Below are 13,938 nucleotides of genomic sequence, written 5' to 3'. Positions count from 1 at the left end.
TTTCATTGTTGGGAGCATCTTTTGAAATTACTAGAGAGTCTTGGTCCTTATATTTTAAATCGATTCCACGTCTACATTCTCCCGACTCCATAATGTCAATGTGATGAATGATTAATTTAGGAGAATGATAACAATGAAAAAATTAGTAAAATAATGATAGCGTTCAACGAATGATAAACAAAAGGAGAGAAACGACAAGAGATATATGGTAATGACCAGATTGAGACCAAAAGGCGTCACATGGTTCCAGAGATAAGACGGCGACGTTTGGTGCGTGTCAGCTAATGGAAATATATTATTTTACTTTTACTTTAAAATACCATATGAATATTATTCAAACTACAGATGAATTTATACGAATTTTCGTATTAACGTTTGTGTATTGCGAAAGTTTCAACATGTATTGCGAAATTTCGATTAAGCAAAACCTGAAAAATCGAAATCGATACAAGCGTCTTAAAAACTCATGTGGAATCGAATTTAAATCGTTGGCTTAGTCACCGCATAGTTCCATTTTGAAACTACTAAATTAATGTCTAGTCATCACTTCTAACCAAAAATAAAATGCGTAATTGTCACTTCTTTATTTAGGTAATACCCTTATTTATCTAGACCTCGAATGGATTTTTCCCGTCCAATATCAATGGACGCTCGATCTCGTAGATCTAATAAAAATCTGTTTTTCAAACTCAAGTCCCCAATGAATAAATATCATCATTGGGATCTGATTTTGACTCTATGGCTCCGCTTATTTCACGGAGATATATTATTTGAAAAATATATTCCTGAAAATGATCGTTCGGCTATTGCTTACAATAATTAGTTAATTAAAAAACATCTTTATCACCGACGAAAATTTTCATTCATTTCTCGCGAAATCAATTTTGTCACTCCACGTCACGCTTAATGAAGCTTGATCTAATATTATGTGAGATTTGATGAAATCACTGTCAACTGTTCTAAAAGTTTAAGTTATTAGATGAAAGTGTAGTTTAATATGTAATTATTTTGTCATCTATAGTCGTGATTTTTTTTTTCTTCCGGTTCGAAATCGAAATATTTAAATTTTGATGGTTGCGCACATTCGCTGCATATTTTCCATTATAATAAACGACGCCGTTTGAGCAGGTTTGTCTTTTCCTTTGTGGAAGATTCCTCCCTTGCCCCCCTCTAAGAGGAAGAGCCGGGGTCGCACCCACGTGCCGGGTCACATGTGGGCTACGGTCAAAATGGCGGTGCCGGTAAAATACACGTGTAAGCCTTATATTCCAAAAGGAGGACAGAAACACAATTAGTGAAGTTTGAATCGCTGACCATATCCTCCGCTCGCTTTCTCTCTCAACATCACCCACCAAAAAGGCATTCTCTCTCTCTCTCTCTCTCTCTCTCTCTCTACCTTTTCTCTTTCGGATTTTGCCATCCATGACTGCAATTCGGTGGTCTTCGCTGACTTCTAATTCCCCATTTTCCCACCTTGGTATTTTCTAAGTTGGATAATTGACGTTGGTAATTACATGCGTTCCGTAGAGAGGAGGAGAATCGGGTCGGTCGATATCTAGCGAAGTGTGGAGTTGATAAAGTTCGTGCGCGGGCTTTCGAGCATGGCGAGCTCGAAGTCCGAACGTGTGATGGGTTTGGCGTGCTTTCCGAAGATTTCATCCACCTCTTTATTAACGAAAGAGGGCGTTTTACTAATGATCCTGCAAACTCTTGTCAAGATATGATTGTAGTCTATATGAGAAGGGTTTTCGAAAAAACGAATAGCCAAGGGAGTGCGGAATTGTCATCTTTAGTTAAATTATCTTCTATATTTGTGATGTAGGTATGTACATAGGTTGTGATTGATGAAAGGAATGTCTTCGTACGTTTAAAATATGTGGTGTGTATTGTGCAATTAGCGTGGATAGCTAGGCACTACTAATAAATTGCAAAAAAAAAAGTGGTCAAGAAAAGGAAATCTTGGACAAAGTCCAAGTTCAACAGGTAGAAAGGGTTCTGTGTAAGGAATGGGAGATGTTTCCACATTAGAAACCACTTTTTGGGAAGGTGTTTTGTCAACCTTCTCTATAAAGTGACAATGTGGAGTCTCATTCAAAGCTTGAAAACCTCCTTCATCTCCCAATATAAATCACCACCACAAGAAAGAGAAGAAGCCCTAGTGAAAGTCATACAACCCAAACCAAACCAAACCAAAAATTTATACGAAGACTTCAAGAAACCTCTCTTTCAAACAACAACTTCTCCTCCTCTTCCTCCTCTTCCTCCTCCTCTTCTTATTTTTTTCCCCTCTCTCTTTTGCTCCTTCCACATGTCTGATGAGCATAGAAACCCTAGTTATTACTATGACCCTTTCCAGAGCTCCCATTTCTCCTCTGCTTACAATGATCATCCATTCATGAGCTTCACCGATTGCTTGCAAGGGTCCGGCGACTACAACTCCTTGGCGACAACTTTCGGCTTGTCGCCGTCGACTTCTGAGGTTCTTTCATCGGTCGAGTATGGCCACCAGAAGCAGGAATTAGGAGGCGGTAGCGAGAGCACCAATCACAATCCGGCGACGCCGAATTCGTCGATCTCCTCTTCTTCTACTGAAGCCGGGGGTGAGGAGGATTCGAGCAAAGGCAGGAGATTGGAGACCCAGTTGAAGGAGAGTGAGGATGGCGGAGAAAGTTCTAAGAAACAGTAAGGAGTCTCTCCTCTTTTATCTTTCTGCTCATGCATACTATAAGATGGCGTCCACTATGATTGGAGCCTCGAACAACGTATGTCCTCATGTACCTATTCTTGCATAATTACCTGCGCATCTGTAAATCGAACTTATTCAAAACCTTAGTATGAATGATCTTGTGTATCGATTGTTAGTGGGTATGATCTTGTGCATGTCAAGAATCACCAAGTAGGCTCTCCTCGGTCCATGCATACTCGATTCAAGCCTGGTCCTTTACTGTACTGTGACTCGGAAAACTATGTACTTTTTTGCATGATTTAAAGTTGAATGATTAGTCATTTGTAGGGTAATTACATCCGAACATGCATGTGTTTTGTTTGCAATATAACATGTTACATGCTTTTGAGGAAAAAACAGAAGCAAATCAAAGAAGAAGGGAGAAAAAAGAGAGAGAGAGCCACGTTTTGCCTTCATGACAAAGAGTGAAGTTGATCATCTTGAAGATGGTTACAGATGGAGAAAATATGGTCAAAAGGCTGTAAAAAATAGCCCTTACCCAAGGTATGTTTGGTTTCTCTCTGTCTCTCTGTCTCTCTGTCTCTCTCTCTCTATTGCTTTTTGTCCTCATCTTTTAGCCCTCAACAAGATAACAAATTGGACATGAGAACAGACACATTTGGTAAAAGGCAATCGACTTTGTCCTTTCAAAGATTTTGTCCTGAACTCTATTCCGCTTTTTCTTCCTCAAAGTTCACATTACACCAACCTAAATTTGACCTCAAGTTGGGCCATCAAAGTCAATCATTACCTTCCTCAAATAATTCCAAGAAATCAATCTATCTGAAACCTGCATTTTCTTTTTGCTATTTGGTTTGTCTCCATTTACAGGAGCTACTACAGGTGCACCACACAGAAATGCACTGTCAAGAAGAGAGTGGAGAGGTCATTCCAAGACCCTTCCATTGTGATCACCACTTACGAGGGCCAACACAACCACCCGATCCCGGCGACACTCCGGGGGAGTGGGGCTGGGATGTTCACGACGTCCATGTTTGCAGCACCCACCACAGCCATCCCGGGCTACAGCAACCCTCAAGAGATGATGTTTCAAGTGCCTCACATGATGAACCAAGGTGGTGGAAATTTTGCTTATAACCCTCAAGCTTTAACCTCAACACATCACCACCATCATCAGCAGCAATATAACCAAGGCCCACCAGACTATGGACTCCTGCAAGACATTGTTCCTTCCATGTTCTTCAAACAAGAGCCATGATCTAATACTCCAATTAAGTATCTTCAAAAATCCCTCCTAGTTTATTGTATATATACATTAGTAGAGCTACAACCTATAGCCAGTAATCAATTACTACTACATTTTCCTTTTTCATTTCTGACTGGTAACCCTATTCATTAACTTCATCCTCAATCATATGATCTCACTTTTTTGGGGTACTTCCACAAAGGGAAATCAAGATCACTTAGATTAAGCTACTGGTGGGTCATTGGTTAGCTTTATGTTTTCCTCTCTCAGTAAGGAAATTTTGCACCAGCTGCTGGAGAAGAGAGAAGAAGATTAGATTAGATTCAAATGCTGGGTCTTTTTAAATGTTTTGTCATGTATTAAGGTTTTTATATATCTAGTAGGTTTAAGAGGAGATTATCGATGATGATGATGATTGTATTGTTGACTCATGGAGTCACCCAATATATCTATGTACTCTCTCTTTCTGGAGCAACCATTTGCAGTTATTTATGGGTATTGGACCAGGTGAGTTTAGTTTGATTTTTCCTTGCTATACAGATCTAGCTCATTATGCTAAGAAAGTCAAAAAAAGAAGCCTAAAAAGGGTTGGCAATGGCATAACGTTTAATCATCTAGAACTTTGTTGAGAAAAATGCAGAGAAGTCACAGTCATTTTGATGTTTTGGCTCATTTTCCGCTTGAAAGTTTTGAACTTCTTCGATAAGCATTGTCTCAAATTTTCAACTTTAAGAAGATGAGATGATCTGCTTTTGTCAAAAAGGTGCTACAATAAAGCTTGAATTAGCCTGTATATCAACTATATAATATAATGTCACGCTCATATATAAATATATGTATGTAACATTGATGGATAGTCTCATGTTAAAAAAATGAAGTGAAACACAAGACTCTGTCATAAAGTCGATCGGTTAATCTTCTTGGGGATTAGAGAAAACATATTTCAGTTGAGAATGATAACAGCACACAAGGTTGTAAAATGGCATTAAACAAAAGTTATTGACTTGATATGCATTCGAAAAGGTCACCCTTATTCGTAGAATAATATCATTTTATTTGGATAACACATGGATGGATTATCGAAATATTTAGTCGGACCTGCGCGTGAGGCAAGACTTCATCTACGGGCAGTTGGCATGCTCCCTACTATTACCCTAGATCGAAGATGAAAAATGAATGATTGAAATACATTTTCCTAAAAATATTTGTTTGCATCGCTTCAATAATTAATCAATGAAAAATATTTTTATCACCGATACAATTTAGGTCTAAATGCCTTTTGTCTATGATGAATATATTATTTGTTCATTCATTTTCGAAAGCGATAAGAGCAATTCTTTTTTGGAAAGCTTATTCCAAATCATTCGTTTTCCAAGAAATAAACGGAGCTTTAGTATTGAAATTAAAGAAAAGCAACATGGATGTGCTCTTTATACATGCACATGACGAAATGTGGATACCTAAATTTTGACCGGTTCATCTACACATTTATTGCATAGAAAATTAGGGATCGACCCCAATCCCTAGCAAAAAATAAGCATCTATTCATTACATATAGAATTGAATTGCGTATAGATATTAAGAGCTTTTGCATAAAGTTTACACATTTATTGGACCGGCGGTGGATGGACTCAAGCGAATAATTTTGAATTGGATTCGGCCGAAATTTATAAAGAGAAGAGGGTGCCAAGGTGGAAAATTAGTTCATTAGGATTAAACTTGAGAATTAATTTCCAACTAATGACAAGTGACGAAAACTGAAAAGATTGGCCTTACTCTTTCGATTTTGAGGAAGTCAATATGAAGAGAGTAACACAATTAATTTTGATTTTTGTGGGCGAGATTCGTTAGGCAAAATATCAAGTTGAAAAGAGAAAGGGACAAAAGGGCAATATATTTTAAAATTTCCCAAGAAGAAATAACCTTTGATCTCTTTCCTTGAAAGATTCAGCCATCCCACTTATAAAAGCAGAGACCATTGGGCTGGACAGTACAAAATAGAACATTGATAATTCACAATCCTCAGAGCACCTGGAGAGAAAAACAAAAAAGGGAGTGAGAATAGAGAAACAGGTCTCTTGGCCGTGTCCCCTCTTTCGGCCGAGACACTCCCTTTGCCGGCGCCTCTCTCCGCTGACCGAAAGGCCGCTGCTTCCCCTCCACAATCAAGTGGATGTGCTGCCTTCGTCAAGCGCGGTCTCTCGCTGCTTCGACAACAATCAGCAGCCATCGGCAGTGCCCTACTGACTGACCACAGAGCTGCCTCAAGTCTCTTTTCTCTTCTGTCGGTGATCATCGCAACGATTCAGGCCAGCACACCAAGGCCTGACGCCTCTGCCGCCGATCTGCTGTTCCAACCATCGAGCTTGTGGCCCTCCGTCCTCGGCATTGCCTCCCCACCGCTGCACCACGCCGGGCAATAGCCCAGCCTTGACGACAAGGCTGCTGTCCAGCAGATCCTCGCTCTCCGATGGTGAAGTTTCCTTCTGTTTTACAGGTCTCCGACGAGTCTTCACCGCTGGGCACCATTGTCCCAAGAGCAGTCCAGCTGTGACCCACTTCAAGTCTGAGTCGTGAGTCATCGAGCGAGTTGTTGTGACCAATACCGTTGATCCTTGGCCGCAAGCACCTCGTCGGGTATTGTCGATCACCGCCGGTCACGGTCACACTCTAAGCCGGTCCGTCGAGTTCGATTAGGAAAGCAATGTTCAAACTAGGTAATTATCTAATATCGATTTGATTTCGAAGATTCTATTTCCTATATTGGATGGTACCGATATCTAATCACATTATTGATAAGTACACTCTTTAATTAGGAGCTTTCCTAATTTGCATTGCACATATGTTCTTTAATTCGGTCTATAAGGCCATAGATTGAATTATTGATCGCGCGGTGGAATTGGTGTCTTGATCTTTAAGGCCTAAGATCGAGATAACAATTTCAACCGCAATCAATGTCAAGTTGATTTACATATGCTTCAATATTTGAATGGATTAGGAATATTTTTGTGATTGAATTGATTGGATGCTTATTTGGCTTGATTGCTTTCCTTACCTAAATAAACACAAAAATTACACTTAGACTATGAGGCTGCATTTGGTCGTTGGTATAAAACTCGGGATATGATATGTTTTATCATATCCCGTATTTGATAGGTGTCTCGAGTAGTATAATGTCGGATATAAAGGGGATATAACCCGGATAAAAAAAATCCAAGGAGAGGGGTAGGAGGGTTGTTTTTGTAGCCACCGTTGTATCGCTGTGAGATAAATGCCATTGAACTATTCATGAGCATAGTTGATATGCACTTGTTTCATAGCTCATAACTTTGAAGTTGTGCAACCACTTTAGCATGAGATAGAAGAGGAGGCTTGACATAGTTGTTTTGAACAACTTATAGCTATCGTCAAGTCCTTCAAGTAATTTGAAGACTTTTTTAGCATTCAACACAGGTTTACTAATAGAATGCAATTCATCCAAATAAATTTAATTTGCAAAGATAAATACATAAAGGCTTATTTTCTTTTCGGATATGTTGAAGTTGTCCAAGGAGGTCAAGTTCACGAGTCACCGAGCTTCGATTGAAATGATCGCTAAGAGCTTTCCATACTTCTACTATTGTTTGAAGTCTAATGGCATGTCCAAGAACCTCTTCCGAGAGAATGCCCACGATCCAAGACTTTACAAGGCGGTCACTCAACACCCATAATGTATACTCTAGATTATTGACTTCGGTTGCATTTTATAATGTTTGAGTCTAGGGTGGTGCAATTGTGTCCCGACTTTCGATCAGAGACAATACCTGTGTTTCCCAAAGTAAAAAGTTATTTTCATTGAGCTTCAATGTAGCAAAATTTGCCACATTGATGCCTGAAAGAAATGAAAATCTCAGGTTTGAAGAAGTAGCGACACGATTGAATCGTATTATTTAACAAGAAAAATATCAATGTGCCATTGCATGGCTCGATCTTCGTGAAGAAAACAAAGAATTGAGTCGATGAAGCCTGCTTATAAGTGATCCATTGTACATAATAAATATAGATATCACCATCTATAATTGTGGTGGAAGTTATAGATAAAAGATAACAATTTGATATACATGGAAATTGAATAAAAGAACAAATCAGAAAAAATCTCTAATTTATTAACTCGTGGATGCTTTACTTATCTTGATTCTAATTTGTAGCATATTTCGTACTATAACCATTCTGATCTTTTGATTTTTGATTTGTCATTTCAATAAAATATATATTGAAGGAGCTGCTCTTGGTGATGGTAGTGGTTATTCTACTAGTGGTTGTAATATTGATGAGAATTATAATGGGAGTGATGATAGCATTAAGAATCACTAGTGAACTAGAGCAAGATACTGGTGCATTATCCTTAAGTGACGATGACTACATTTTTAGGTGGTGGTAATAAGGATTTTTTTGTTGCAAGGCTAATAAGAAGATAGGCTAATGTTTTTGTTGCTATCTGATATATTTGAACATTCTTGAATATGAGGATAAGGGTGAAAATGATGGGGACATCGATCTAGAAGAAGGTGATGAAAATTTGAGCCCTCCTAACTCTGATGGCTATGAAAAACCTTTGTGTGCAAGAAAGATCCGAAACCATTAGATATGACCCAAATGTGATCGAAAAGAAATACAATTTAAAGTAGAAATGAGATTCGCCTCATGTGCTCAATCAAAGAAAGTTGTACGACTTATATATGTGTGTCTTTTGTACATGGCAAAAGAGGTAGGCCAAGGAAGCACCCAAAGCAACCAACCATTGAAGGAGGGGCATCGAACAAACAAAATGAAAGTACCACACTTGAATTTGTAAGAATACCATCAATTATTGTTAGGTCTAAGAAGAGAAGGGTGAATAGTTCACCGACACAATTCATATGGTTTTTAACAATGCCAAAGTAAAATATTAATATGGTTTGTCGTCTTATAGGTTCTACAAGGAAATGGATTTTATGTATCTGAAGCTACTGTAAACCCATATCCGAGGGTGAAAATTTTCTTTTCTTGAGGATATTTTAATCCACTGTGATTAGCATAATAACATTCTTCTTTTTCTCTCGGTTTCGGATGCCTGGTAGTAACGCAAGACAAGAAATTCATTGAGCTGGTGCAAATAATACAATGGAACTTTCAAGCCAAGTTTCTAGACCCCTAGAATCTCAAAGTGAAGTAAGGTAATAAATCTGTAGTGAGAGTTGGGTGTTTGGTGTAAACCTTGTTCTAAATCTGATATATAACGATTTTTATTATGGTTGTGATATAGAGCATGTTGCTAGACCTTTGTCGTCTATGTGGATTGTGCTTTTTTGGCTTGTTGGTTAGTTGGATGTCTAGTGTAAAGTATGTTTTGTAAAGCTTGTTCAAGTCTGGTGTATATTGAATCCTTCTTGGATGGTTACGATATAGATCGTGTTGCCTTTTGTTTTTTTTTTTAAAGCTTTTTCGCTTTATTATGGATCACCTTAATCATTCCCATTTGATTGGCATAACAATGTCCCTTTGGTCTTTCTTCAATTATGGTGATGGTCCCGCAATCATTGTTTCTCAAGCAAGGGTAATCTTGTTTGCCCTCTTTTTTATTTCCTCTTTCTTTGGCAAGTTTGAAACAAGAATCCAGTACATTCAAGATGAGATTTACCTAAAATCCGCCCATTGACCCAAAGCTAATGACGACAGTTACACAAGATTTCACTGCTTTCACAACACCATTAATTTACTACAACAAGATCTACCACCCCCTTCCCCAAAATCAATGTTGTATTTGCAACATTGCTCTAATTGATCCTAAAACCGACAATGACAATTACAACAATATCCCTACACCAACATTGTTGAAAAACTAAGGTGAGGAATGTTATGTCCATCGATCCAACTTAAACAACATCAACACACAGCTCGGGAAAATTGTCCAAAAGTCCTAAACCTATTGCACTTTTGTCAATTCAATTTTAAACCTTTTAATTTTGCCAATTCAGTTCTAAACATTTTTACTTGTTGCCAATTGAATCCTATTGGTTGGAAGTTGCTGACATGGACGCCGGCCATCCTACGTGATACGACCAATATTGATTTGGATAATTGTTAATAATATTTAGTATTTTTAAATTTTATTATTATTAATTCTTTCTCTTTGTTTTTTCACATACCTCCTATCACTAAAAGTATGGCTTTGCTATTGATCTTCTCCTTTGCTTCCAATTTTTCAACTTTCACCCAAAAGTTGTTATTGTGTTGCTTTAGTTGTGTCCAATCATGCTCACTTCGACGTAGCTCCATTTGCAAAGTTTGGATTTTTTTTTCCTCACATGCCTTCAATTGACTTTCCACCATTTCGTTCTCTTATCCAAGGTTCCTTTCTCATGTGATGAAGACTTGGGATCTAGCATTGAAAAAATCCACAATCACCAACCCGTCAAAGAGATGATAAAGCACCCTTTAGAAATATAATGCTTGGACCAACTAGGAAAATACACAAAATAGACAAACAAAGTGCAAAGAATTAGAAAAGCCATGAATAAAATTGAGTTTAATTAGAAAATCACTGCATGAGACATAAGAGCTGGGGAGTGAATCAATAACAACAAGCACCAAATCAAATGCGCTCACTCATCATTAATTCATCTATTGCAGACGACTGATCAAATGCACCAACTCATAACCATCATCTCCCATAACGAGCAACGGTAAAATCTCCTTCCATGACTTTTAGGTCTCCAAGAAGGGTAGAGATTCACCGGCCGACCATGCTAGTATAATAGAGGACGAACTTCATTGATAATGTGATTCTCTTTGAAGCACTTCCAATTGAAGCCATTGAATATCTTAATTTGGTGATTTGGACGAGTTCACCGGAAAAACTCTAAAAAAAAAAAAAAATCGAAGGTGAGAAGAATACTAGAGATAAAAAGTGTGCTTGAACAAGTTGTGATGCCTAATCACGAAGACAAAGACTATGGTGAAGGAGAATGCTCAATGAAGAGGAAGACGAAGAATAATCTGTGAGAGAGAGAGAGAGAGAGAGAGAGAGAGAGAGAGAGAGAGAGAGAGAGAGAGAGAGAGAGAGAGAGAGAGAGAGAGAGAGAGAGAGAGAGAGAGAGAGAGAGAGTTATTGATTTTCACATGGATTTGCCATGTCAATTGAGTTATTGTCATATGTCATTTGGCTTAGCGGTTTCACGAGTAAATTTGACGGAAGCTAGTATAGGGTAAATATGTCACGAGTGTGCCGATTTTGAGTTTTTCATTACACAAACATTAATTTGGTGTAACCCACCCATCGGTGGCCGCGATGGTTTGAGCCCGGTTCCTTTCACGAGAGGTCCTGGGTTTGAAACTCGTAGGCGTCGGTGATTTAAGCGAGGGGTTGTGGCGGTGGGATGCTGCGCTAGCCCCCCCGAGGAATAGTCGTGCTCCACCGCTGGTTTGAACCACAGCTCATCGGCCGCGCGGACACCTCGGTTATAAAAAAAAACATTAATTTGGTGTAAATTTGTCAAATATATACCATTTTGGAGTTTTTCGTGATATTAATATGCAAAATTTCCTTTTCTACTTTTGTGGAATCCCAATTTTGACTCCCAAGAAAAGTAACTCGACTTGGAAAGAATTAACATGATCCAACTTTCAAATTTGATGTGAAAATTGTTGAAGCATAGCTCAAGCTTTAGCTCGTAAAGGACATCCGATACAAAATGGTTTCTTAATTTGATTAGATTTCTTAGTTGAGCGGTACCTTAGTTTAATTAGGTTTGGGCTACGCATGGTAACTATTCCGTTCCGGAAAACCGATTCTGATTAAAATGATTTTTTTCTGATTCTAATCCTGGATGAGTTTTAGAGAATCAGAACGCATTTGATAATTGCCCAAAATTTCTGTTTCAAAAAACTATTTCTCTTCTTAATTTTTTTCATTTAAGTCAAATAACTATGTAGTTACTTTGTAAAATTTCATCATAAATTGAAGACTAATTTCCAATGCACACTAAAATAATTTAAAATACATTATTTTTTTAGCATGTCATAAATGAAACACAAATTTTAATACATTACGTTTGATGTTCGATTGAAGCATGGGATAGTTCCCATATTAAGAATTCATTTTTTTCTTTAAATGTTGCGTTGTCCAAAATACATACAAATATAGCAGCCGAATAATCAAATTATCCACGAGACAAAAAAAAAAAAACCAAATTATCCTCCTTGATATGAAGTACAAGTCCTTCGCTATCATTTTACAGCTTTTGTCCTAAATCCAAGTGGATGTTTAGCTTCAGCTCCACATGTATATGTTTATATTTTGTGACGCACTGCTACGAGTATATATATTATCATCCACTTGTTGGATGCCATCATCTTCTGTGACATTTTTTGCAGAAGAGTGAAATCTATGAAATCTAGGAAATGTAGGCCCAAATTTATGAAAATGAGGTCAAACTAGCCTAATATAAGCTTATTCTATTTTGAGGGATTTTTGGTGTTCAAGCCAATCAATTTTGCAGTAAGATATGTCCTTTGTAAGGTTAAGGCATTGCTTGGGGATGAATTGTGAGGGCTTTCAAATACGGAGCGATTTGAGCGTGGTTGTTTAATCTATAATAGAACACTCTTCCCATGGAATAGTTCCCACCGATCCAAGCACAAAAATTCTTTATCCAATTTATTCCATGATTATGTTTATTATTAGTTAGATTGGATTTTTTTTTCCCAGCAACAAGCATAGGTTAAAAATTGTATAAAGTACGCATAATTCTATTGGTATGTGATCGAAAGTACAATTTCTTTTTTCATGTTGGTAAATTTCAATAAGTGAGATTGAGTGGCAAAAGCTACCCGATTCCTTCGTCCGGAGAAATCGTCAAGAGAGAGAGCCCAGGTCCAAACATGTGAACATATCCGATCGACATCTTCAATGACACGACTTCCAAACTTGATGTTTCCTCTTCGAAATGACCATTCCTTTGAATGTTCTACCAAGAATCAATTGCATCAGCACCACCTCTTCTTCCGGTTCCGTAGAGGTGCTTCCACATCATCATCAGTTGACCCCCGTTTCGATTGGCTCGAAGTTTGCTCTTTCCAGACTTACTTCTTCTTTCCTTTAGGGCCTGTGTTTGTTCTACGCGTAGCGGCTCCACTCGACGTTCAGGGACATATTTTCAATCAAAGAAAAAAAGCAGGGGGACAAACTGAAAAAGAACGGAACATCGAGGCAGATTATGACAATCCAAAAGGTCGAAACGATGATTGTATAAGCTCGCCGTCTGCAGGGTAGAGATTGGGCCTGTAACTTGTTGAGCCGAACAAGCCTCTTACTCGGTCTTCCATTTCTGGTATGGTCCAGCTCGTTCCGACTCAGCCTGAGATGAATTTCAACGCCCGGAAATAAATGGCAATTTCAATTTGCCACCCTTAAAATGTCCGAAAACATGCTTTTTCAGCCCTAAATGTCATTGCTAATCGGATGAGTATGGCAACTTAATCCTCATCATCGTTTTATTTCTCACCGTCGATCAGAGTTGCAGAAAGCCACCACGACATGGGGCGACGTGGAAGGGGAGAGCAACAATCCGCGATTTAAGGCTTCAGAGTTATTGTCGGAGACCGTGGTACGCAAACCCTAGTTATTGCCGGACGTGAAAGGAGACACGTCTCCAAGGTCAAGTGACTCGTTCTCTCTCTCTCTCTCTCTCTCTCTCTCTCTATTCGACATGCGAATGGCCACGTGACAGTTTGGAAAGCGTTAACGGCGATCTCTGTCTTAACTCAACATGCCGATTGCTACGTTAATAGCTGGAAAATGTTAATAGCGATTGATGACAAAAGGACTTCTTTGCGCAATAGAAAAAAAAAGTCAGATGACCTGGTTGCACAAGAAAGTCAGAGGACCAACCATGAATGCAAACCTGTTTATGTTATTGTGACATCAAAAATGAGTTAAGTGCATTTTGTGCAAAGACCGTGAAACATGCAAAACACACTTGTGCAT

The 13,938-nt window shown here is 38.4% G+C and overlaps 1 protein-coding gene across 1 annotated transcript; it reads left to right on the top strand.

The window, feature by feature from the left end:
* Positions 1-2,160: 2,160 nt before the first annotated feature.
* Positions 2,161-4,435, top strand: LOC115753031 (WRKY transcription factor 71). Its single transcript, XM_030691502.2, has 3 exons — positions 2,161-2,682; positions 3,086-3,229; positions 3,557-4,435. The coding sequence occupies exons 1-3, from the start codon at positions 2,309-2,311 to the stop codon at positions 3,942-3,944; spliced, it is 906 nt and encodes a 301-aa protein (XP_030547362.1). The 5' UTR covers positions 2,161-2,308; the 3' UTR covers positions 3,945-4,435.
* The last annotated feature ends 9,503 nt before the right edge of the window (positions 4,436-13,938 follow it).

The sequence above is a fragment of the Rhodamnia argentea genome, chromosome 9 (genome assembly GCF_020921035.1).
Source record: "Rhodamnia argentea isolate NSW1041297 chromosome 9, ASM2092103v1, whole genome shotgun sequence".
Lineage (NCBI taxonomy): Eukaryota > Viridiplantae > Streptophyta > Magnoliopsida > Myrtales > Myrtaceae > Rhodamnia > Rhodamnia argentea.
The sequence above is the reverse complement of the archived record's forward strand: the minus strand, read 5'-3'. Positions and strand labels throughout refer to the sequence as shown.

Bases quoted from the DNA above. Each gene is read 5' to 3' on its own strand.
- LOC115753031 (XM_030691502.2), top strand. From the start codon at position 2,309: ATGTCTGATGAGCATAGAAACCCTAGTTATTACTATGACCCTTTCCAG. The intron at 2,683-3,085 runs GTAAGGAGTCTC...AGGAAAAAACAG, and splicing joins GGAGAAAGTTCTAAGAAACA to AAGCAAATCAAAGAAGAAGG. The intron at 3,230-3,556 runs GTATGTTTGGTT...CTCCATTTACAG, and splicing joins AAAAATAGCCCTTACCCAAG to GAGCTACTACAGGTGCACCA.